The 25,251-nt window shown below is 41.5% G+C and overlaps 1 protein-coding gene across 2 annotated transcripts in view; it reads right to left on the minus strand.

Moving 5' to 3' along the window:
• Nucleotides 1-25,251, minus strand: part of tgfb2 (transforming growth factor, beta 2) — a 96,695-nt gene that overhangs the window by 38,700 nt on the left and 32,744 nt on the right. For both annotated transcript variants that reach the window (XM_031873846.1, XM_031873847.1), the window contains exon 2: nucleotides 2,926-3,089. In XM_031873846.1, coding sequence (XP_031729706.1) covers nucleotides 2,926-3,089 — 164 coding nt within the window. The remainder of the gene's footprint in view (nucleotides 1-2,925; nucleotides 3,090-25,251) is intronic.

Genomic DNA, 25,251 nt, shown 5'->3' on the forward strand with positions numbered 1-25,251 from the left:
GCTGGCACAGTGAGCTGGGAGAGTTTGGGTTTGAGTATTTCTGGGATGATGATGTTGAACGCTGAGCTGAAGTCCAAACAGAACCCTCGCATATGTCCCTGGGAGTCGAGGTGTTGCAGCATGTAGTGCAGTCGCATACTGACTGCATCATCCACCGACCTGTTTGCACATTAGGCAAACTGCAGGGGGTCCAGCAGGGGCCCTGTGATGTACTTCAGATGGGTCAACACCAGTCTCTCAAAGGGTTTCATGACCACAGACGTCAGGGCGACAGGCCTGTAGTCATTTAATTCTGTGATGGAGGATTTCTTGGGAACCGGGATGATCGTGGAGCGTTTGAAGCAGGAGGGGACTTCACATAGCTCCAGTGATTGGTTGAAGATCTGTGTGAAGATGGGGGCCAGCTGGTCAGCACAGACTTTCAGACAGGAGGGTGACACACCGTCTGGGCCTGGTGCCTTCCTGATCCTCTGTCTGTGGAAGAGCCGACTCACATCCTCTTCGCAGATCATCAGTGCCGGTGGGGGGGTCGGTTGGGAGAGGTGATAATGAGGGGGTGTTGGTGGTTGTTTGATAATTGGGCAGGTGGGGGGGTGAAAGTGGGCTTATCGAACCTGCAGTACAAAACATTCAGGTCGTCAGCCAGTTGGTGATTGGCCTCAGTGGGGGGGGGATGGTCTCCTGTAGTTGGTGAGTACTTCCAGGCCTCTCCAAACTGATGAGGGGTCATTGGCTGAAATCTTTTTCTCCAGCTTTTCAGTGTAGCTTCTCTTGATCTCCCTCGTCAGTGTGTTTCAGGCCTGGTTGTACAGGATCCTGTCCCCACTTCTGTAGGCCTCCTCCTTGACCCGACGAAGCTGTTATGATGTGGTGTGTTCATGGACCCAAATGCAGACACAGGACAGCAGAGTTCTTTCTCAAACCAAGATATTTATTTCTCTCATTCAGGGGGAAAAAACAAGGTCCAAGCCGGAAAGTGGCTAAAACCCTCTGAGCGGCAGACGAAGCCGACAGGTAAACAGTCACGTCAAACACGGAGGACCGTCCTCGCGCTCCGCTCGGATCCTAGCCGGAAAGTGGCTAATCCGCGTCCGCGGCTGGCAGGCAGGCTGAATCAACTGTGTGAAACCCGGGGCTCGACACAGGATCGCCAAGACTTCACAGTTGATCTCTGAGTGGTCCAGTGTGTTTTTGTCCATGGTGCTACACTTAATATGCTGTCTGTATTTAGGCAATTATTTGCTGAGGTTTGCTCTGTTAAAGTCCCCAAGAACAATGGGTGTTTGTGCTCCATGTTGTTGATCTGTTCAGCCAGGTGTTGCAGCGCCTCACTCTCACAGGCCTGAGGATGTAAACACCGATCAGAATGAACGAGGAAAACTCCCGCGGTGAATAAAATGGTTTGCAGTCTATGAAAAGTGTTTCTAAGTGAGGGCTGCATGATTCCTTTAAAACACTGGGACATCTGTACACCAACCTCCGTTACTGTAGAAGCAGATTCCGCCTCCCCTCGTTTTTCCCAACAGCGCCGTTACGCGGTCCGCTCGGAGGAGTTGGAAGCCCGGCAGATGTAGTGCGCTGTCCGGGATGTGCTCACCGAGCCAGGTTTCAGTGAAGCACAGGGCGGCGGATCTGCTAAAGTCCTTTTTCAGTTTGTTGAGGAGCAGCAGCTCATCCATCTTGTTGGCCAGAGAGCGGACATTCGCCAGGTGAATTGATGGGAGCGCAGTTCTGAGTCCCCGTCGGCGCAGATTAAGGAGCGCTCCTGCTCGCTTCCCTCGTTGGCGTCTCCGATAAATTCCGAGTAGAGCCGCTGCTCCCCCAACTAAAATCTCTGAAAAACTTTCTGGTTCGATGAAATGCGGCAAAAAGGTTTGGCCAATGGATAGATGGATGTTTAAAAGTTCCTCTCTACTGAATGTGATCAGAGAGGGAGAGCTGGAAACAAGACAAACAAACAAAAATAGAAAAAGTACAAGATAGTGCAGTACCGAGGCTGCCATCCGCGGCGCCATCTTGGTATACATACAGATGTTAATACAACTGTTGGCTACTTCAATATATTTGGGACTGAATCATCAGACATTATTGTGATGTTCTGAATCTTTGCATGAGGAAATCCTCTCTAACTGGACCTCGTTGAACTTCAAATGAATACCACTGGTCTAAAGGTATACAACTATTTTGTGAGTGGTTGGGTTCACAACCTCAAAACCAAAGTAGCATTGAAAGTCTGCCGTCATGTTTTTATCAGGGTAGCTAGCATCGTTAAAAACAAATCTCCTGGTAGATAGCTAACTAGCTTTCTCCTGCATAAAACCAATGACAAAAAGACAGACAAAAAAACACAGACCATGGTGGTGATATAGCCGGAAACATAGCCAATCACATCTGCGATATTATCACCCTGTGGTGTTTGTTCTGTCACTAGTGTGTCGCAGTTTTAGCTAGCTAGCCAGAAATCTGAAATCCATTGTCAAAAAATATGTTTCCGTGACCTTATCCTCGGGTAAATACTTTTATTTTTTAAGTCTCGCCATGTAAGGTTAGTATACAATCTCTCTTAACTGTAAGCATAAACTCTGATTGCAGATATGAAGAATCTGTTGGCAACGGGATAAGATGTTGGTATCTGAAACATTCCGGTTGTAGTCTGATTAATATTGACAAAATCAAGTTTGACTGGATACTTCATTAAAATCCACATTATGTTAAAGAAATGTCTTATGACGCTTAAAAGTCTGTAAGTGAGGGAAAATCACAAAAGCACAATCAAAAACAAAAATGTAAAAACAACAATGCCAATTTTGTCTATTTATTTAGTAAAATCCTTCCTAGCCTGAATAAATTCCAAAAGTATCTCTTGAATCATTGTTAGAGATCCCTGGGAGCTCCTGATATCAGACCAGTGGAACGTGTGTGTACCTGGTAGAGTTCGATGCGCTGCTCAGACACTCGGGCCCCATGGTTTTGAAGACGGAAGATCCGAAGTTCAGCCTTCACAAGGTTGGAGGCGTTCTTTTCCATGGAAGACACATCAAACGTCAGCCGCCTGAAGTATGGGTTGAAGTGTGTAGGAGAAATGACATCTACAAAAAAGGAGAAAGAATAGCTGCTTTAGTATATTTGTGTAGATCTATCCATTGGTACCAACCATGCTAGCTTGTCATAAAGAAGGCCAAATAACACTCAAAATGTAGGCGAGGGAATGACTGGCACGGCCATATTCAGAGGGGTCCCTTGACCTCACGATATTTGAATGAAAACGGGTTCTATGAGTACACACGCATCTTCCCTTTACAGACAGGCACACTTTATGGCAATGTATAAATGCAGTTTGGAATAAAAAAAACATGCAGTTTTTTGCATGCAATATGTATGTTATTTTTGCCTATTCTAAAAATGGGGTCCCAGTATAAGGAAAGCTGAGACTTGGAGTTAGAGCCAAACTGTATTTAGGCTCTAACTCACACAGGCTCCACCCTCTACTGCACTCTATGGGTAATACTCTCCTCCAATCACGAGCATGCATTCACCAACTAAAAATTGCAGAAGCGTAGGCGGCCAATCAGAACGCTCTGAAGGCATTGTCATTCAAGTCAGCTTTGCAGGTTGCACTGACCTCAGCTCAGAGTCAGAATGAACTAAATGCCCTGAGTTTTAAGGACATATAAGGTGGCAGCATGGTTGATGCTCTGTCCATTGTCTTGGATATGTTGGTCTCTTTTTTTTAGGGTCTGTGCTCGCTGGAACAATGCAGGACTGGTGAAAAGGGAGGGGTGTCTGTCAGTAGTCTTGCAACTGACCTCCCCTCTGTGCATGATACAGCTACATGTTCCTTTGTGCTCCTTGATGAACTGGGGATTGTGGTGTGCACACTACTACATCTACTGCTTGTCTTTTGACCCCAGCAGGGCTATAGGCCATGGCTCTACCCAGTTCAGTTGTGTAATAACTGGGTTGGCTGTGGCGGCCAAGGTTATAAAGTAGGTTGCTGTGGTAACTAAATGAAGCTCTAGCTAAGTACATACCTGCAAACTCATAAGAGGTGAAAAAGGTGACAAGCACCCGAACCCGAAACCCTGTCGGGGGGTTCGGGGGCATGCTGCCCGGGGAGAATTTTATTTTAAATATGAGCTTTGAAATGTATCATTCTGGTGTACTCTGAGAAGAAAATTAACTGATAAGACATTTACTAACTAATTTATTATTCAGTTATTAATCAGTATTTCAGCTCTAGTTGTACAGCTGGCTAGTTAGCTTCTTTTGTTTTTTTCAATCAATATTATTATTATTAACCTTTATTCAGACAAAATCCATAGAGACCGAGATCTCATTTTCAAAAGTTTTTGTCATATTACAGCACAGATGAAATTCTACTTTGAGTTTAAAGAAAAAAAACTGCAACCAGATCCGCCGGTGTTCTGGTTTAACGTTAATGAGTGACCGCGGGAACTGAACCGGAACACGGGGGGGTTGCATGTTTCATCACGTTACAATTGTTCTACCTAAATCGCGATAATGACGAACATTAACAGTCGACAAAGTTTTGCATGCAGTGGACGTTTGCCTTAACCCAGCAAGTCTGAACTGTAACGGTACATAACATAACTTAAACGTTAACGCCAATACAATCCACTAATGATATCAAGCTGACTAGCTTTCCATTATAAACAGGTTGGGAAGACTGTGTAGACATCTTAACGCTGATTGGCCAAGACTCAACACATCACCTTTTCTCCTCGTCTCACTCCAATCTGAGAAACGCTGATTGGCCAGTTGACCCCCACCAAAAAAGAAAAAAACTCTATGGATCTACACGATTCACGTGGATGACATATTTTAATTCAAAACAGCGAATTTCGCCGAAAACCGACAAGTTTACAGGTATGTATGTAAGTTCAGTCAGGAAGCAGTGTTTCCCCTACCATTATATTAGGGGGGCGCCCCCAATATCTGCGTTTTTTAAACGCTTCCATGGTAGTGAAGATGGCAACACTCGCTCTCCTGCTGCGCGATTCGCAGTCACACTGCAGCTCAATCAGCTCCAGCTGCAGGTGAGGTGGAGCATCATCAGGGTCCACGCTGAAGGGAGAAGAGAAAAGCAACATGTCCTCTTCAATCGCTGCAAAATCCCGAAAGCTGTCGTTAAACTCCACAGTCAGGGATGCGATGGCTGCTGCATACCTCTTCGTTTGCACACCGATATTGGCCTGTGGAAAACTGACCATGACCTACTGCAGAGCTGGGAAATGTGTGGTGCAGGGCTCCGTTTGTGACAAGTGTCTCTGGAAAAGTTGCAGCTTGGTTCCAAAGGCCTTGATGTGTGCATATATTTGGCTCACTACTGCGTCTTTTCCTTGAAGGCTGACGTTCAGCGCGTTCAGATGCTTTGTTATGTCAACCAAAAAAGCCGAGTCTGCCACCCATTCAGCATCTAACAGTTCTTGCATCAGTTCTCCCTTTTCAGCCAAAAATTGTCCAATTTCCCTTCTAAGAGAGAAAAATCGCTGCAGTGCGGATCCCCGACTGAGCCACCTCACATTGTTGTGATATATCACATCTCCATATTCAGCCTGGATGTCAAGCAGGAACTGCTGAAACTGGTGGTGGTATAGGGCTTTAGAGCGCATGAAATGAATTGCCTTTACCACCGGTATGAAGTCAAATCACTGTCAAAATCCGAGAGCGCAAATGAGATCCATGCGCGCGCGAAAACAGCCGCGCACGTATTTTACTTTGATGAGCGCTTTTACATCACTCCGCGAGCCAAATTCACTCGAGAAGCTTAAACCTGCTCGCTCGCGAAACTTTAAACTGCTCGCTCGCGAGTCTTTTACCTGCTCGCTCGCGACTAGTTTTTCTTTTTGACAGTAAGTGGGCGGACCCAGTCGCCATTGTATCTCTACATCTAATTGGTTACAATCCTCGTCTTGGGATAAACCGGATATCACTCTGACACAGACGCTCGGGGGAGATTTTGAGATTGCACTACAGGTCAGGGGCAAATAATGTACATTTTACTGCACGGGTACTTTTACTTTCTGCACTTAAAGTACATTTTGCTGATAATATTGACTAAGGTTTTGAATGCAGGTATTTTACTCGTAGTGGATTATTGTTTCATCAGTATGGTATTAGTACGTTTACTGCAGTGAAGGATCTGAATACTTTTTCATCCATTTATTACTCGTCAGTGATTTAACAGTTAATATACAAACAGTGGTCCCTAATCTTGGCTCCAGATCTTTGAGCAGGTCCAAATTGTTGCTCATATTATATACAACTATATTATATGTCTTCTGTAAACACAACAGTATGATTAAATATGATCACATCATGTTTTGATGCAATGCAGTTTAATAGCATTGCCTCCTTCTTAATAGCATTGCCTCCTTCTTGTTTTGATGCAATGCAGTTTAATAGCATTGCCTCCTTCTTCACTGACTTTGTTACAGATCAGTGTGGATAACCCACTTCTTTCACCAGTCATGGCAGGCGCGCCATCGGTAATAATCCCACTAACTTTACTCCACGGTAGTTTCAGATCATCAACAGCTGAGCAAACAGTAAGGAATAAATCTGATCCTCTTGTTTGGCCTTTAAGGCTTTTAAGGTCAAGCATCTCTTCTGTTACGTTCATGTCATCGTCAACACCTCTCAAAACAATCAGTAACTGGGCAGTGTCTGATGTGTCTGTGCTTTCATCGCAGGCTAACGAAAAAAAATCAAAATTCTCCCAGTTGTCTCTTAATGTCTGATGATAGCTCTTCAATTCTCCGTGCCACAGTGTACGAGCCAGGCAAACATTAGCAAACTCTGTCTTCTTCTCGGGGCAAATGTTTTCTGCTATTTTCATAACAGTCTTTGATAAACTCACCTTCCGTAAAAAGGTTTGCCATGTTTAGCAATTAACATGGCCACGTCGTAGCTTACTTTGGTGATGTTTTCATTTGACTCATGGGCCCGCGAAAAGGACCGCTGCTGTGTGGCCAAGTTATCTTGGAGTTGCTTCACTTTTCTAGCACGGTCGCTCGCTGATAGCTTGTTGTATGCATTAGCATGTTTTGTCTCGTAGTGTCTCTTTACATTATATTCCTTAAACAAGGCAACAGTCTCATGACAAATTAGGCAGACACAGTTGTTTCGGTTTTCGGTGAAAAAATATTGCGATCTCCACCTTTCCTGGAAGCGGCGGCCCTCGTTATCGACTTTCCTTTTTTTACTTGCTGTAGCCATGACAGTTCAAGGGTCAGAGCAAATTTTAAACAGCCAGACAGTTACAAAGTGGTGCTGCCACCATGAGGTAAAAAGAGGAATTGCATGTTGAATTTGTATGATTTATTCATTCTGTTTGACTGTGCTGGCGGGCCATAAATAATGCATTTTAAGACAGAAGGCGCAGGCCGTATAAAATCTGACCTTGGGCCGTGATTGGCCCGCGGGCCGGACTTTGGACATGCCTGATATAGAGCAACCTGCTTCATTAATCATTTATTGCATCACCCTTTGCACTCTGCACCATTGCACATTGTCAGATTTGACCATGATTCTCCAGAGCCACAATATAACTGCTTTCATAGGAAAAAAATTCCCTAGAGTGTTCCTTTAAAGGTCAGTTTGAATTTTTGATATTCCTACAGGCATCAGACTTTTAAAAGCCAGGTCAGTGTAACCCTGACACCCACAGCTCCGCACTCCTTCACTACGACAGCAGCAACACACAGTAGCAGCAACACAATCCCCCTCATATACGACTGAAAACCATGTGTGTGGAAGTGTTTGAGATACGCTTACACAGGACCAGGGAGACATGCACAGCACTGACAGCCACACGTGTTGCCATGTCTGACAGACGCTGCTGAACACACACAAATGTACAGCGTAATACTGGAAACCATGTGTGCGGTGGAGTATTTGACAGCGACCCACAGCACAATGAATTAGGAGGCCCGGAGGTCTTAAATTGATGGCTGTAATGTAAGGCAGAAGCCCAGGATTAGCAAGACACTGTGGTTTGTTTAGGGAGAGTATACTCAACCAGCCAGACACACGGATTGGGACCAGCTGACAGAGGCCAACACAGAGAGAAGAAAGTTTGTTTCGCACAATCTTTAAATATAGTTGAATATGGCCAGTTTTGTCTACTCCTTTGATAATACTGTATCTGATTACCAACCGTAATGGCAATATAAATAAGTATTAAGAGACAGAGACAGTAACCAATGGACAGTAAAAGTGAGACAGATATATTTCAGACCTTTCCCTATATTGCTTTCAGACTGGCACAGTCACGCTGTCTAAACCTGTACGAAGCATTTTCCCCACAAAATAAAATGGAACACAATTTTATTATTGACCACAAGAGTGGAAAACTGTCCAGTTCAACAAAATATTAAAACTACACACCACATGAAGGCAACACTGACAGTGTGAATACTCCCATGTCATAAAACTAAAGAGAAGATGTAGTCTTTTAAGAATTGAGCAAGTCGACTGCCTACAGGATAATTCGAGTGTACATTGTTTGTATTCAGAGAGAGTTTAGAGCTTCTGGGAAACAGAGGATGAGTAGCCTTCCTCCTCGCCCTCTCTTACCCCTAACTGGTTCGGATTGTTTTCTTTATTTATCATCTTTCGTTTCCAGCCTGTCCAGCTTACCATCCTATGTATTGTTATGGTTTGACAGAAGACTTTCAATGAGCAATTTATAGCCTACTACCATGAAAACACTCACAGAGAAACAAAATTGACTTTCTTAGAATATTCCAAGGTACTTGAAGTTGTTAGAAATCATGCAGACTCGCTCATTTTCTGTATTCTGTATATGTACAAATGCATATTGCATGATTTTTCAATAGAAACTGAGGCTAGGGGTAAAAATGCAAATGCAAAATAATGCATGAATAAATATATAGTTGAGTTAATGAAAATAAATAAATAAAAGGGAGAAGTAAATAGAAGAGTGATAAATACAGGAATAAATATTGTAGCACCCCGTTGCCACAGAGACCCGGTTCAAACACCGTAAAGGCATATACACGCAAGGGGCAGCGTTGTTATGAAAATATCACTCTTTATTAGTACAACATAGCTATGTGACCAGTAACAGCTGGTTTGGCGGGCAGGAGGAGTTCACAGACCATGTGCCAGGATAGGCACCACAAACAACTTAAAGCAAAAGAAATGAAACAAAAGACCAACGAACTAGAAAATAAATGAAACCAAAACATAGTTAATCACAAATAACTGCCAATAAACAGAAAAAACAAACCCAAAAGAAACTACCTCAACCCACCGGCTCTCCAGCAACCCAGCCACCCCACTTGGACCCCCCCCCCCAGCTACCATTGGGTGCACTGCTCAGGAAGCTCTATAAAACACAAATGCAACATTACATATTTCTTAATTGTACCCAATTTCTCCAGCACACAAATACATAATGAAAAACCATTCAACTATAAATATATATACCTGAATCAGCCATCCCCCAAACACACGCTGTCCCCTCCGCACAGGATGCCTCCCAGACACTGCGCTCCCAACGCAACTTATAATGCGACCTCACGCTACATCTCCGCTTGTTGCGGGAGAGAAAGTAGACGGACTCAGCGCACCCGCTAGTGGCGGCGGAGACACAGAACAGAACGAATTGCCAGCAGGTGCATCTTTTCACCTAATCAGGGCCCGTGCACCCCATTACTGGTCCGGCGGACCCAATCATTTCTCTCGTCAGTTCCACTTGGTTACAATACAAAGGTAAATAGACAAAGAAACAAATAAAAACAAAAATATCAATGTAAGTCACATTTGATCAATTAATTAATGGCTACATTTATTTCCTTTTTTTGTACATTTGTACTTTTCTTTTGGCAGATTCCATCCTCCATAGTCAAATGTCTGGATATTAAGATTAAAACTATTTTTACCACTGTTTTTATTTTTTTTCTTGCCGATAGCTCTTTATGTCATGCTGCCATGGATGAACAGATAGTAATCAACACAATGTCTGTTGATTATGATGATTATGAGACAAGATCTGAAGTTTTCTTTTATTGAAATGGATTCATTTCTCCTTGATGGACTTTAGAAAGAGTAAGTTAGGTTGCTTCCAGCAGTGTGTGTATGTTGTAGTGCAAACTGTTGTAATGCAAACTGTAGCATGAGCGTATAACATGCAGCTCTCCTACATGTAACACGTTCATGCTGCCATCTGTATGAATGGCTGACATGCGAGCAGACTTTTATCACCCTGGTAACTGTGAAGGCCATAGCATATGATTCAATTCATTGTTGGAATGCTGTTAAGCATTCCAACTATTATCCTGTTTCTCTTTATTAAACTTCTTATATTTCTTCCGCCCGTATTTTGCTACTTATCTCCTTCCACATTTTTTAAGCTACAGAAACCGCTCAACTATCAAAATGTTCAGCTCTTTCAGCAGAGGGGTGCTATGACTTTTCATATTTCTAACCTTTAGACTTTTTGAATTATTAAGCTTTTTGCACATTTATTTTTGAATTTTTCTATGGAGAAAATGTTCAAATCCTCTTCAAATTTCAAATCCTTCTACTTCCTCATACTTTCAGCTACAGACACCATTTCAACTTTCAAATGTTGAGAAAACCCTTAGGTATTGCCGCATGATTCAGTTTTTTGATATCTTTTACACTTTTTGAACTGCAGCAATTAAACTTTTATGATTTTTTCACTCCTTTTCTGACTTTCTAATGGGTGTGTATTGCGCAGCTTAGAGTGCGTGACGTCACCGCTAGAGTGAAGAGCAGCTTGAGATTCTTGTGAAAAAAACATTTGTATTTTGCCACTGTGTCCACAATTTTCACTCTTCATGCCTAATTTCTGGATGTAAAAGTAGCTAATCTTGTCCTTGTCGTAGACAAATTACTGTGGAATCCCACAGATTTACACATTTGGCACAGAAGCCTGTAATTGAGAGGAAAACCAACTTTCTGCTCCATAGAGACCAATGTTAAATTTTGCTTCAAAAACATCTTCCACAGAACATGGTACCCCATTTCTAGATCGCCAGTTCAGCCACATTTTTTACACTACAGACACAATTTTTACACGATCTGTTCTTCAACTCATCCTTCCTCTCATTTATTAATATCGGAGCAATAGGAGCTACGGTTATGGGAGTTTTGATGATTTGTTTGAGAGGTGTTTCCCTGTTTTATCTCCATTAAAAGGCTGCAGGCACACAGCTGTTTATGATTGAGCTCATTAGTGAAGCTCATAAACACACAGACTCACAGACTCTCCAACAGGTGTGTCCTCACCATGGCAACCAGTTACACGTGCGCAGGCTCTCTCTATCGCTCTGTGTGTCTCTCTCTCATACAGTCATCCAGGTCTTAGAGATTTTAAGAGGACTCCCCCCCTCGCTCCCCCCACACACACCCCATTTTAAAATAAAAGCCCCCTTGAGTAATTCAATGTTGACTGGGAGCTCGGAATGACGCATACAAATTATATTCTACAAGATTTTATTAGAGCACATCATGATAACGTTAACCGTCGCCTAATACCCATTTTTACTATTTGGATCTTGAACGCACCACAATTTAAATGAATGGAACCTGGTTCATTCGCTCATTTATAAGCAGGACTATGCCACGGAACCCTAGAGTCAGCAGAAGAAACGGTCACTGTCATTAATCTGAACAGCATGAACAGAATTCGTTCTGCCCCAAGCTGCGCGTCCTCGTCAGGAGTAGTCTCTACAGGCGAGCGCGAGCGCCAGCGCCAGCGCGAGCACTACTTCTCCAAGACCTGTTTGTAGGAGAACTTTGGCGGAGAAACTGCAGTTAAAGCTGATATCAGATCAGCCTGACCTCACAATCAGAGAGCAGACTAGCGGGAAATGGAAGCAGTACATGCGAAGCTTCTCTAGCTGTACACCAGACAGGTTTGGCTAGCTGGATGACGTCATGCTAATAACTTATTTAGCTTTTTAAAACAACGGGGACAGATCCAGCACGAACAGTTAGGGAGTGAGAGACATGAAGCACCTGTCTGAGAATGGATATATAGTTATAAATAAATAATTATGTGTGTGTGTGTGTGTGTTTTATAATAGTGAATATTTTGTAAGATATATATAGTATTATATTATACTGAATTGCTTGTAAGGGTGACCAAAATAAGATGTCCTTACGTGTTCATCAATTGGAATAAATGTTAAATATTTAACTGCAAAGTAATGCGTGTAAAGTGATGCCTTAATATTTTTTGCAATAAATCATTCTGGCAGAGGTTTAATGACTGTGCAACAACAACTGAAGAAGCAGAATGTAGTGGTCCTCAGAGCAGTGGAAAAGTAAAGATGTCTGCAGCGTCTCATGCTGGAAGTGTGGAACAGGGAAGTCAGCCTGATGCTTCATGTGTACCAGAGGTTTCTTATGCAGATGTAAAGAGAGGACAACACAGTAACGCTGCATGTGAGGCAGGGCCTTCTAAAGTCAACCAGGAAAACTCCAGAGGTCAAAGTGATGTCACATGTACCAAAGGTATCATATGCAGATATTGTAAAGAGAGGACAACACAGTGATGAGTCATGCGAGGCAGGGCCTTCTAATGTGAAGCAGGTAAACCACAGAGGTCAAAGTTATGCGTCATGTGCACCACAGGCTTTTGCAGCAGAACCTTCTCATGCAGACTTTGTAAACCTGGGAGATGAACAACATGTCCGTGCATCCCGCAGCCAGGCTTCTGTTAAATACGGCAGAACCAGAAATCAGCAGTGTACCTGTAACTCACAAACACTTCTTGCATTCCTTCATGAGAATGAAAACATCACCAGAGCAGACCTCAACCTTGTTTTGGAAAAAGGTAACATGATGTATAAAGAGACCAGGAAAAGGGTCGTGGATCACATCTATCTGACTACCGATGAGCTCCCTGATGAAGTTCCTGCACGCAGGTTGACACATTATGTGGACATGACACAACTTTCTAGGTACGGCACATTAGGAGAACCTTTACCTGGATCAGTCGATAGCTTTCTGGACCTGGAGTCAGGACTGAGCTGCTTGTTGTCAGATGTGAAGTGCGCTTTGCTGTTGATGAGACTGTTGTGTATTGCAGTATTCAGAACCAGGTCAGGCAGATATGGTTTCTTTGACCCACACTCCAGAACAGCCAGAGGTTTGCCCCCTTCACGTACTCCTGGTACCGCTGTCATGGTGACATTCACACGTCTCAGTGATATGATTGACAGGCTCAAGAAGTCCTACAGAATGATGCGCACACAGTCCTCCTGTAACTATGAGTTAAAGCCTGTGGAGTTTTACAATGTGAACACAGTCAACCTGAATGATGCTCTTCCGAACACAGACTGCAGACCTACAGCTGTCACTGAGGAGGAACCTACTCTGTTGGATGAAGCTGTTGATGAATCATACTCACCGACTCTAAAGACAAACACAGCCACTGATCGTCCTGAGAACATTTTACCTGAAATGTCTCCTCACACCACAGCTGTGAAACAACCAGAGGTCCTCATCACATCATTCCAATCACATGATGCTCCTCACAGTGAATCAGAATTGACTGCTGAAGTGATAAACCCTGTTCTCAGTGATCCCTCTGATACCATAATGACAGGAGATTCCAATGACATCACTTTTACATCATCTGTGAGACAACAAGAGGTCATCTTCCCTGATAACCAAAATGAACCAGAACCGTCAAGTGAATTCAGTTTCCTTCATCACATGATGCTTCTCTCAGTGAATCAAACATTTCTTCTTCAAAAAAAAATACTGTTGCCAGTGAACTCTCTGATACTGTTTTACAGGAAACCATCTGTAGATTGTCAAAGTTTAGTAAACACGAAAGGAGTAAAATGAAGAGAAGACTATTGGTCTCAGGAAAAACTCCACAAAGAAAAGAGAATCAAAAAACCAAAGAAAGGGAAAAGTATGCTTCAAATATAGCATATAAAGCAAAGAAAAAATATGACGCAAGCTGGAATTATCGAAACAATCCTGAATTTAGACAATGATACAAGAGACAATGTTGACTTACAGCAAAAACGGAAACAGCACATTTCCTCTCAAAACAAAGACAATCCTGATTTCAGACAGAAACTAAAACGTCACATGCTCTCTCGTTACAAGGACAATCCTGATTTCAGACAGAAACAAAAAAAGCAATTTATGGCCCGGTACCGAGACAATACTGATTTTAGACAAAAAAAAAAACAGTGCGTCACTGCTCGATATAAAGAAAGCGTAGAGTTTAGACAGAAGAAGAGATCTCAAATCACTCAGCGTTATGCTCATGATCAAGCATTCAGGGTAAGACACAGACAACTAATGAAAAAAATAATGCAAGACAGATATAAAAACAATCCTAGTATGCATAACGTGAGATGTGCCATGAAAATAAAAAGAAAATACAGATGGATAAATAGACAAACAGAAGAAAGTGACAACAGTTTGATCAAAGAGGCTATATCTATTTTCAGGTCACAAATAAAGGCTGGTCCCACTTATGTGTGCACTGTCTGTCATAAAGCATCATTTCCAAACGAAGTGAGACCCTGTAAAAGGTTAAACTATGTAAAAAATCCAGACGTGGTTGCAGCATGCCTCACAGGAAAGTACGTGCATGTTTGTGATGATGAGTGCAGAGATGAACAACAGTGCAAAGTACCTGACGAGAGAAAGGAAGAGTGGATTTGTCACACCTGTCATAATCATCTTAAAGATGGAGCCATGCCAACACTCGCTGTAGCTAACAACTTGGAGCTCGCTGACATTCCACCTGAACTGTGTGATCTCAACATATTGGAGAGACATCTCATAGCTAAGTGCATAGCGTTTGCCAAAATTATTCCTCTTCCCAAAGGTAGACAGAGAGCGATACATGGTAACGTTGTTTGTGTCCCGTCGGAGGTGCAGGAAACAGTGGAAGCGTTGCCCAGACTGAGAAGTGAGTCCCAGGTCATGAGAGTGAAACTGAAGAGACGATTGTGTTACAAAGGTCATCAGCTGTTCCAGACTGTCACCTGGTCTAAACTAGTGCAGGCGCTGCATAAACTCAAACACATTCATCCACAATACCAGGACATAACTATCAGAGACGAGCCTGAGCTATGTGACCCAACACTTCCTGATGATGACGATGACGATGATGATGAGGATGCAACAATGGCTGAGAATGATTATGATGACACTGATTTAATGGACATTGACATGTGTGAGAAAAGTGCACTGTGTGAAGCAGAAATTGAGGCTGAAGGTGAACAGGATATTGACATGTTGTCTTGTGATGGTGAACAACCAGAGGAGCAGAGAGATGATGCAGAACAGGAAGGTGACATGCCTAACGGTGGTTTTGCTCTAGAGTCATGTCTTCAGCCATGTGATGTTTCAGAGGAGATTTTATGTTTCAGTGAAGGAATCTACTCTGTTGCCCCTGCAGAAAGAAACAGTCCAGTTGGCTTTTTCAGAACACCTAAACTTGAGGCGATGGCTTTCCCGGTACAGTTTCCTACAGGTCAAAACACACGAGATGAGATGAGACGTATTAAACTGACACCGAGCAGTTATTTCAAAGCAAGGCTTTTCTGCACTGATGATCGTTTTGCCAGAGACACAAATTATTTGTTCTTTGCACAGTTTGTGACTGAAATACATTTGGCCACCTCCAGCATGACAATACAGTTGAGGAAAGGGAAGCCTCTGACTAGAGATGGACGAAGAATAACTTCTGGTATGCTGCAAAATAAACGAGAGGTCGAGACACTGGTGAGGAATAAAGATGCAGTCACACAAGACATGTTGGACTTTATTTAGTAAGTTGAATGGAATTTTGTTTGGTAATCATCTTTTCACAGTATTGGACAATATTATGGGTAATATTCTTTCCAGGTAACCATATTGTTTCGAGCTATATTTCCAACACATTTTGGCCTGTGCATTTATCAGGGTGGGTTTGGGTTAGGGTTGATAAATGCACAGGCCAAAACTCTTTCAGCAGCTGTATACAGCATTGTACACAGCTGCTAACATTTAGCATAGCAGACATACATCAGAAAGTATGTGTTCTAGAACACATACTTTCTGGTGTAATGATACCTACCAGCTGAAACCCCACATTTCCATCCCAATCAATTTCACACTCTAGCAGGGCGGGTGGCCTTGCTAGAGACTGTTACTCATTTAGGTTTTTTTTCCCCTGGACCGGAGACACAGTTCTCCTGTGTCCTCTGCAATGCTAAGTTTCCTTTCTGATGGACAGAAGACACAGTTCTCCTGTGTCCTCTGTAAGGACACCTGCCAGCTTTGGCCTCACCTCCTTCAGCACTGTGAGGATCAGCTCACAGCAACCAAGACATGCTGCAAAAGACCAGAGACTGCAGCACTAACTGAACTGTCAATCAACGGAGCACTTATCACTGTTGGATCACATAGAGACACATTTTACTTCCTGCTTGTCCCAGTCAGTCTTCAAGGCAGAGGATGAGAAAACACCTGCCTGCCTTTGCCTCACCATCTGTGAGATACTGGATCAGCTCAAAACAACCAAGACATCATGCCACCACAGACCAGATGCTGCAGCACCATCTCAACTGTTCATCAACAGTGGACCCATCACTGCTGGACCACAGAGACACGTGTTCTCCCTGCCAGTGTCGAGGTTTCTTCACAACAGAACATAAGGTATAGTTTTCTTATTTCACATTTGATTTACAGTGTTTTGCTTTAATTGTGTGTTCATTCATTTATTCCCGTTGTATTAATGCAACAGTTTAAATGACACTGATGTTACAGCTAGTATAACATTGTAATTTATATAAACTTCTTCCTTCAGGTCTTCCTCCTCTGTGATCCCTCCACTTCACAGTGAAGACACTCAGGACTGCACAGAGAGCTAAACATATAGAAGAAGCTGAACATCATGCAGCCTTCCTAAACGTCTCTGTGTGAAATGGCACTGGACATACATGTTGTCCTGCCCTGCAGCAGAATTCAAGGTATTTGATTATTGTGAATTATGTAACTTTTTAACATGTTTTGTTTCAGTCTTCAGTTTATTACAATACAATTTTGTTCTCTCTTGTCAGGACCAGCTCCGTCCTCCTTCCTCAACATCATCATCTGTGCATCCATTGCTGTGCACAGTTCAGTTCAGTAGAGACTAACTACAGTTGATCCTTAAGCAAGTGATCAGGTGTACGGCTGCAGGGAACCAAACTGCTGCAGATCCATCATCAGTCAGTCAGCACTGTCACAGTGACACTTCCTCCTTTGTCCAGCATCAAGCTCCTCCCTAAACAAGCTGTAAAGGTAACAATTTGTGTTACTTCCTTAGTACAATATCTATCTTTGACCACAACAAAAAAAAGTGCTTCTACAGCCACTGGACGGGTCAAAGGTCATAATGTTTCAGCTCTTTATATTATCACACTGACACTGAGCTCTGTTCACAGTTTGTTTTGTGTTAAGAACAGACAGATTCAACCAACAGCAACATACACTACTGACACATGGACAGAATGACTGTCTGTCAAAACAACAGGACACCTGTTTATTTTGTTTGTTTGATCTCTACCTTATTTGGTCCAACAATGTATGTTTATTTTATGTTTCATCACAATGTATATCTTTTACATTATTTTATTGTATTTATTTATTCATGTCATCCTTCCCTTTTCCTATTAATCAGTTTTCTAACAGATATATGAAAGATTAAGGATAAAAATGTGTCAGTTAGTTCAATTGCTACACGCATATGAACTAATTATCTGGAGAAAAGGACACATTTTTATCCTAATGTCATGAGTCATTAGTATGGGGTTTCAGCTGGTAGGTATATTCAAGGTTTTTCACATGTGTATGCCTAGCCTTAGGGTAATCTAAACCCTATTGAAAATACATACAGTATATGTAAGCCCAGTGTTAAAATGTCAGACTGTGGAATCCAAGCTCAAGGTATTGTCTTCAGAATGTCTAAAACTCATGACTTGGTTCAAAGAGTCTTGTCAAAAGATTTAATTGGAAAACGAATCTTTCCAAGCTCGTCTTCTAACCTTGAGTCAAATGTTCCTTACAATTAAGGAAAATCCAGCGTTTCAGTGAGGCTCAGTAAACTGAGCTTAATGTTGGGATCATTTAAATGACAATGTTGACAAGACTGGCAGTCCAGGGCTAACTTGAAGTCTTGAACTACTGGGAGTGTTAAGCTAGGTCTAAGCACGATGTGAAAAGCCTTTGATTGTAGGAAATGAGAATATTGTAAACCGTTGGAATTGTGATATATTTGTTTATCAATATCAAACAAAGGGCCCAATGTACAGAAATCTCTGTATTGATAAATGTGCCCCTCTTGCTATGATGGTTTTTTAAGCATGAAATATGTAAAATTGTGTAATTTACCAACGAGAACGATGTATCCCTTCACTATTTATCCATGAATCTTTACTAAAGTTCATGAGCAACACAACAGTCCTTGTGTAATGTGCTTATCATAAAAAAAAAAGATATAAGATGGGTCAAAGAAGGTTGTGTGGACAGACAACGCATATTTTGAACAAACAGCACATACCTCCAACTACTGATAGTGACAATATAATCTTGTGTCCTGCCTGCCTTATAAATCTATTTGAAAACAATTACTGTTAAGGCATTATGGATTGTGTTTAATTTCCATGGGGATAGTAAATGTTGGGTTCACTTCTGTCTTAATACTCTTTTTTTTTTTCCAGTCAAATTTGATTGAGAGGGTTTTGAAAAATCTTTCCTCTTTCTACATGCATTTGTCAGTGCATTGACCACCAAAGTGTAGACAAAAGGCCCTTTACGTTTCCTTCTGGTTGGCCAAAGTGCTTCTATGTCGTGAGATCTTTGGGGAAAACCGTAAGACTTTTTGCAGAGATTTGTTTTTTTTCAATTTACAGTTTTAATTCACTTCAGTTCACTTCAATTATGATCAATTAATTTAAATATAATTTTTTTCAGATTATTGCAGTTCAATAAACAAGTCATCCTTACTTGGACAATTAAATATGCAGACAATATTTTTTGACATTGCCAGTTACACAATCTTTCCATTCCACAATATATATGCATACAGAACATATTACCAACTATTTATTCACATTTTTATATTTACTATTTTTTTCTCTTTGAAATATAGTGACTTCTATTTATTTATGATCAGTGTATTAGGCTTGTCTGTTTCTCTTGATATGATTTCTTGTAATTTATTGCTGCTGATACTAATTACTGTGTAAATTACTTCAAAATGATTGATTCACAAAATGGTAATCTAAATGTAAACAAATAAAACATATTTGTAATGATGTCACTGTCTGCTTTATACTTGCAATAACATTGAGATAACTACTACTTTTACGACTACATCTGCTGCTGCTGCTACAACTACTGTTGATATACAACTACTGCTGCTACTATTACTGTTACTACTGCAACTCCTGCAACTACTACTATGATCACTACTACTGCTATTACTACTACTCCTACAAATAGTTCTCCTACTTCTACTGCTATTACTACTACTCCTATTAATTCTACTACTTCTACTACTATTATTATTACTACTACTACTACTTTTACTGCTATTACTTTGAAAATAAAATCGTTAAGCTTCAAGCTTTTCCTGCTCTTAGCTTCTTTCTTCAAAGGGTTTTCAGCAGTACAGTTTAAATGCTTTCGAGCTTCAACATTTTTCAGACAGGTAGTCTCCCATTTCTTAATTTTCAGCAATTTCTTTACAATTAATTTCAGCTTTCAGCATTCCAATGCATTTTCAGCAGGAAATGCATTTTCTAGTTATTTTTATATTTCTTCCGTACATTTTTTCAAACTCTTCTGCTCCTTCATATTTTAAGCGACAGAAACCATTCAAATATCAAAATGTTCAGCTCTTTCAGGAGAGGGGTGCTCTGACTTTTCATAATTATAATCTTTAAACTTTTTGAATTATTAAGCTTGTTGCACATTTTTCTTTGAATGGGTTTCTATGGAGAAAATGTTCAAATCCTCTTCAGCTTTCAAATCCTTCTACTTCCTCATACTTTCAGCTACAGACACCATTTAAACTTTAAAATGTTGAGAAAACCCTGAGCTATTGCCACATGATTCAGCTTTTTGATATCTTTTACACTTTTTGAACTGCAGCAATTAAACGTTTATGACTTTTTCAGTCCTTTTCTGACTTTATAATGGGTGTGTATTGCGGAGCTTAGAGTGTGTGATGTCACCGCAAGAGTGAAGAGCAGCTTGAGATTCTTGTGAAAAAAAGATTTGTGCTTTGCCACTGTGTCCACAATCTTCACTCTTCATGCATAATTTCTGGATTTAAAAGTAGCTAATCTTGTCCTTGTCGTAGATAAATGACTGTGGAATCCCACAGACTTACACATTTGGCTCAAGGAGCTGCAGAGCAACATGAACTCCAACCAACTGCTCCATTAGACTCCATGTTAAATCTGACCACTCATTTCTCAAAGAAAGCAGACAGTACCAGTTTTGTCTATTGCGCTGCAGCTCATATTTTTAACACCACAAACATAAAAAACACATTACCGTGTTCGGCAGAGTCTTATCTTTCTCACGGTATTCATATTTTGGCACTCAGACTCCTGCTTTTTGTTAAAAGGGGCTTTGTTCAAAATCACTGTTTACTGTAATGTTTCTTAATCAGTCTGCCTCTAACACCAGGTGCGTCGTCACCATGGCAACCAGTTACACACACGCACGCAGGCTCTCTCTCTCTCTCTCTGTCTCTCTCTCTCTCTCTCATACAGTCATTCAGGTCTTAGAGATTTTAAGAGGACTTTCCACCCCCCCACCCCATTTCAAAATAAAAGCCCCAGAGAGTGAACTCTACCTGAAATGCTTGTGATGAAGACTGTCATTTAATAACCTCTGTTTATGTGTGTCAAACATTATGATTATGTCTCTTCTCCCCCACCCAGTCCCACCCTTTCAAAATAAAAGCCCCACAGAGTGAAATCTAACTGGAATGCTTTTGATGAAGACTGTCATTTAATAACCTCTGTTTCATACATTCTGATTCTGTCTCCTCTCCTTTCTCCCCCACCCAGCCCCACCCTTTCAAAATAAAAGCCTCATGGATTAACTGTATTTAAACGTTAAGCTCAAAATTAGGCTTTTTTGTTGAAAAACATAATGCTCTGACTAATACTGCGACAACTACTACTGCTGCTAATATAGTATTACTACTACTACTACTACTACTACTGCTACTACTTCTACGATAACTTTTGCTGTTGCTACTATTACTACTACTACTGCTACTGCTATTACTGCTACCATCAATATTATTACTACCACTACTACTATTACTTATACTACAACTGCTACTACTACTACTGCTATTCATGCTACTACAAGTAGTATTACTACTACGGCTATTAGTACAACTGCTACAAGTACTACTACTACTGCTACTTCTACTGCCATTACTATTACTACAACTACAACTTCTACTACTACTACAAATATCACTACTGCTACTACTAGCACTTATTCTAATGCTACTAATACTTCTACAAATAATACTTCTACTACAACTTCTACTACTACAAATATCACCACTGATGAAATTTTTTAAGCCACAGAACCCATTCGAATATCAAAATGTTCAGCTCTTTCACTAGAGGGGTGATATAACTTTTCATAGTTGTAATCTTTAAACTTTTTGAATTATTAAGCTTTTTGCAATTTTTTTTAAATTGGATATCTATTTTCAGCAATGTTTTTGCAATTAATTTCAGATTTCAGCATTCCAACGCATTTTCAACAGGAAATGCATTTTCTAGTTTCTTTTGTCACCTTGTATCATTTACGTGTTGGCAAGCTCTTTTTCTGTGCTGGGTGAGAAAAAGAGACGTCCTTAGTGGATTTGAAGTATCTATGTAGGTGACTAGACAGAAACACACTGCAGCAGAAGAATGAAGCCTCACTGTCTGCTTCAACTTCTGACTGTCCAGCCAGCTCTCAAGATTATCGCAGACACCTGTGAAATACCTCGTCTGCTGTCGTCTTTCAACATGTCTGTCTCTGGAGAGTCTATGTCCCTCCATGTATTTCCTAACAGGGTTTGCATTTATCATCAGGCACTACGGTTTACACCAATAGATTTGTCCATTATTGCCCAACAACTCCAGCAGTGTCTATATCTACGTAGTATCTTGTTTGTTAGCGTGTGTCACCACCACATTTATGAATCACCTGGTTCTGCTCAGAGTAACAACAATGTACAAACCTGGCAATTCCACTGTGAGGACAGTTTCCTTTGTTGAGATGTTGCACCACCATTGCTCCACCCAGGAGTTGTTAGAGTTGGAGCAACCCCAAATCTTCCAAAGACCAAGAAGTATTTCTCTCGCCAATTTCCCTGAACTCATCCTGACAGGTTAGTCTAACCTAGAGGAAGGTGGATGGTGGACTTTACTTTGGATTGAAGGACGACTCTGCCCTCCACTGAGCCACAGTCAGTTAAAACTGAAGGCTGTAATTACTATAGGGTTTGCACAAAATTATACAATATATGAAGAAATCAGAATGTATGTTAAAAAGCAAATATTTAAAGGTGGTTGTATAAGCACTATAAACTGACCACAGGTCTGTTGCTGTAGAAAAGTGGGCATCTGTACGTCGGAGTTGTTGGTATAATGTCGGGATTGCAGTTTGGCTGAAGTATTCTCTTCCCATCAAGACATAAGGTGACCTCTAGTCCCGTGGTTTAATCATGGATGTGACGTCCTTCTCGACTGTCTGTAGCAGGAACGTGTCCTTCAGAGGTGGATTGTTGTTGCGTTCATACTGTCGCTCCACCGCTTCCTTTTCCTGTCATGTGCAGTGTCTCATGCAAATGTCTCTTCGATCGAAGTCTGACCTTTGACTTCGCTGTTTCACTGGTGCTACTGACGGCCTCGAGTCCGACACGTTCTGTAATGAGGTGACGGGCGTGGCTAATGTTAGCGCCACTGGAAACAACAGTGGCTACTTCGATGATTTTAAACCAAAAACAGAGCTCCTCTCCAGGACACAAGTTCTTCTAGAGAGCATCTCCGGTTTCTCTTTCTTCATCCTCCACCTCTCTTTTCTGTTCTTAAATGTAGTGACAGAGCCTCTCCAAGCTGTTCAGACTGTTCTGCTGCTAGCTGTCCACTATAATGTTACCCAGCATGCCGTCAGGCATTGAAAAGTTGTAAATGTAAACTTATTATCTAATGTCTTACAAAGATCTAACCATAAGTGAGACGGGTGTGCAGTTAGTCAAAGCAATCAAAGGGTTCTCGGCTGTTGCGCTCTTTACGGCCATTTTCCAGTATGGTGGTATATGAAAATGTATATTGTATATTGTAAGGGGAAAATAACCGGCATACCATATGAAACAGAATACTGCCTAGCACTAAAGCAAGGTTTCTGTAAGTTATTCATAATATAATTTACATGCCAACGTTATGAATGAACCTTTGTCCTCTATTATGTTTGCTGGACCAGAAATTTGAAGCGGTTTCCTCATTTCCTACAAACCATCTTTTCACAGCAAAAGGACAGAACTTGATGAGATGGAAAGTTTAAAGCATCCTGCTTCGTAGCAAATGGCCCTGTACTATGTTGTTCCCCTTTTCTGCTTTCCATAGAGAATAATGGTGAAATTCCCACCCAGTAAAGGCAAGTTTCTGCCACATGGCCTACTTCTACCTGACAGCACTCACCTTCTGCGACTGGTAGTGTGTGGTGTCCACACAGACAGATTACAGTTCCTTTTTATCTGTATCGTAACTACGTAAAGCCGTTCCATGTAATCCGTTACTCCCCAAGCCTGCAAGTTCATCAACACCTCCACAAGCAAAAGTCAAATAGAAACATCCATGAATTCATTCCACCTTAAACGACTGTCAACAGAACCTGTTGTATGAATGTTATTTCCACAAGGAGATCAACAAGAACGAACCACACGGAGAAGCAGGGGCCCTCAGCACATCACAAACTATACCTGCAGTGCTGCTCTATGACAAGCTTGTGACCTGAATGAACTCTGTTTGATCAAAGCATTGCTTTAATCAAACAAACACACATCAATATGTTTCATGGCTGCTGCTCATAGGCCAGCATTGAACAGTATGCAGTGTGAGTAGCTGAGGCAGATGAGCCAAGACCAACAATGCTCTGTCCTGTTTCGGAGAAAGTCACACTTCCAGCTCTGGAGGACCAGCTGAAGGCGAACTATTTACACAAACTGCTTGGAGCCTCATGAATGAGTCCGCTGTGCTTTAACACAACACTGGATGCATTGAGCAGAGGCCACGCTGACACATGCTGTGGATGGCAGACACACACTCAACATCCACTAGCCCTGATGGACATTCACTAATGGAGCTCAGTACTCGGCTGGACCAATATCTGCTTTTTGAAAGCTATCCCAATATTTGATACTCAATAAAAAAAGAAAAATGATCACTGCACTGAAAGTTAGCAGCTCCTTCAGGTAGAATGAGACATAATCTGTGTAGTCTGACATGTACCCAAGTATGAAAATAACAGGGGTATGAATATATGAATTAGGTCTACTGACTGATCAGGGAGGAACCTCCACCACATTGGAGCTGCACTGCACTGATCTCACAGCAGGGCATGACAGCCTCAGTATGCTTCTGGTAAACAGTGTGTCGTTGTTCATGACTAACGACTAAAGTGTTTCTACTGGTTCACTCCAAGGTGATAAGCCTGCCATCATAGCCTCCCCCCATAGCATCACAGTGCCTCTCCAAGAGCTCTGTGTCGCACACATAAGGGTAAAAAAACACACTTTCAGGCCGTCTACTGGAAAGGCATTCATGGAGTTGCTCTAGGTTGTTCACACAAAAAGCAACAGAAGTATCCAAGAGGAAAGCTTGTGAGAAGTTCAAACTCTGCTCACTTTCACACCTCCACGCACCTGACCATTTACTGTGTGAGGTCGGTGTAATTGTCAGAGATTGTCTGCTTTGGAAAGGTACAACATTTTTTTATTGCAATTCTATATTTTCCTCTTTTTCCAAGGGTGAGTTCAGATGGATATCAGTCTCGTAGTGTGTGTTAAGTACGGAACAGACTGTGGAAACAGTTTGTGGTTTAAACCTCTTTAGCCCTAGCCCTATTTTTTGGCCTCTGCTCGAAAATTGCATACCCATACTAAAAATACTTTAATTCTGTAACTACAAGGTCTATTTTAATAAT

Source organism: Anarrhichthys ocellatus, unplaced genomic scaffold, assembly GCF_004355925.1.
Source record: "Anarrhichthys ocellatus isolate YVR2014 unplaced genomic scaffold, GSC_Weel_1.0 scaffold75, whole genome shotgun sequence".
NCBI classification, from domain to species: domain Eukaryota; kingdom Metazoa; phylum Chordata; class Actinopteri; order Perciformes; family Anarhichadidae; genus Anarrhichthys; species Anarrhichthys ocellatus.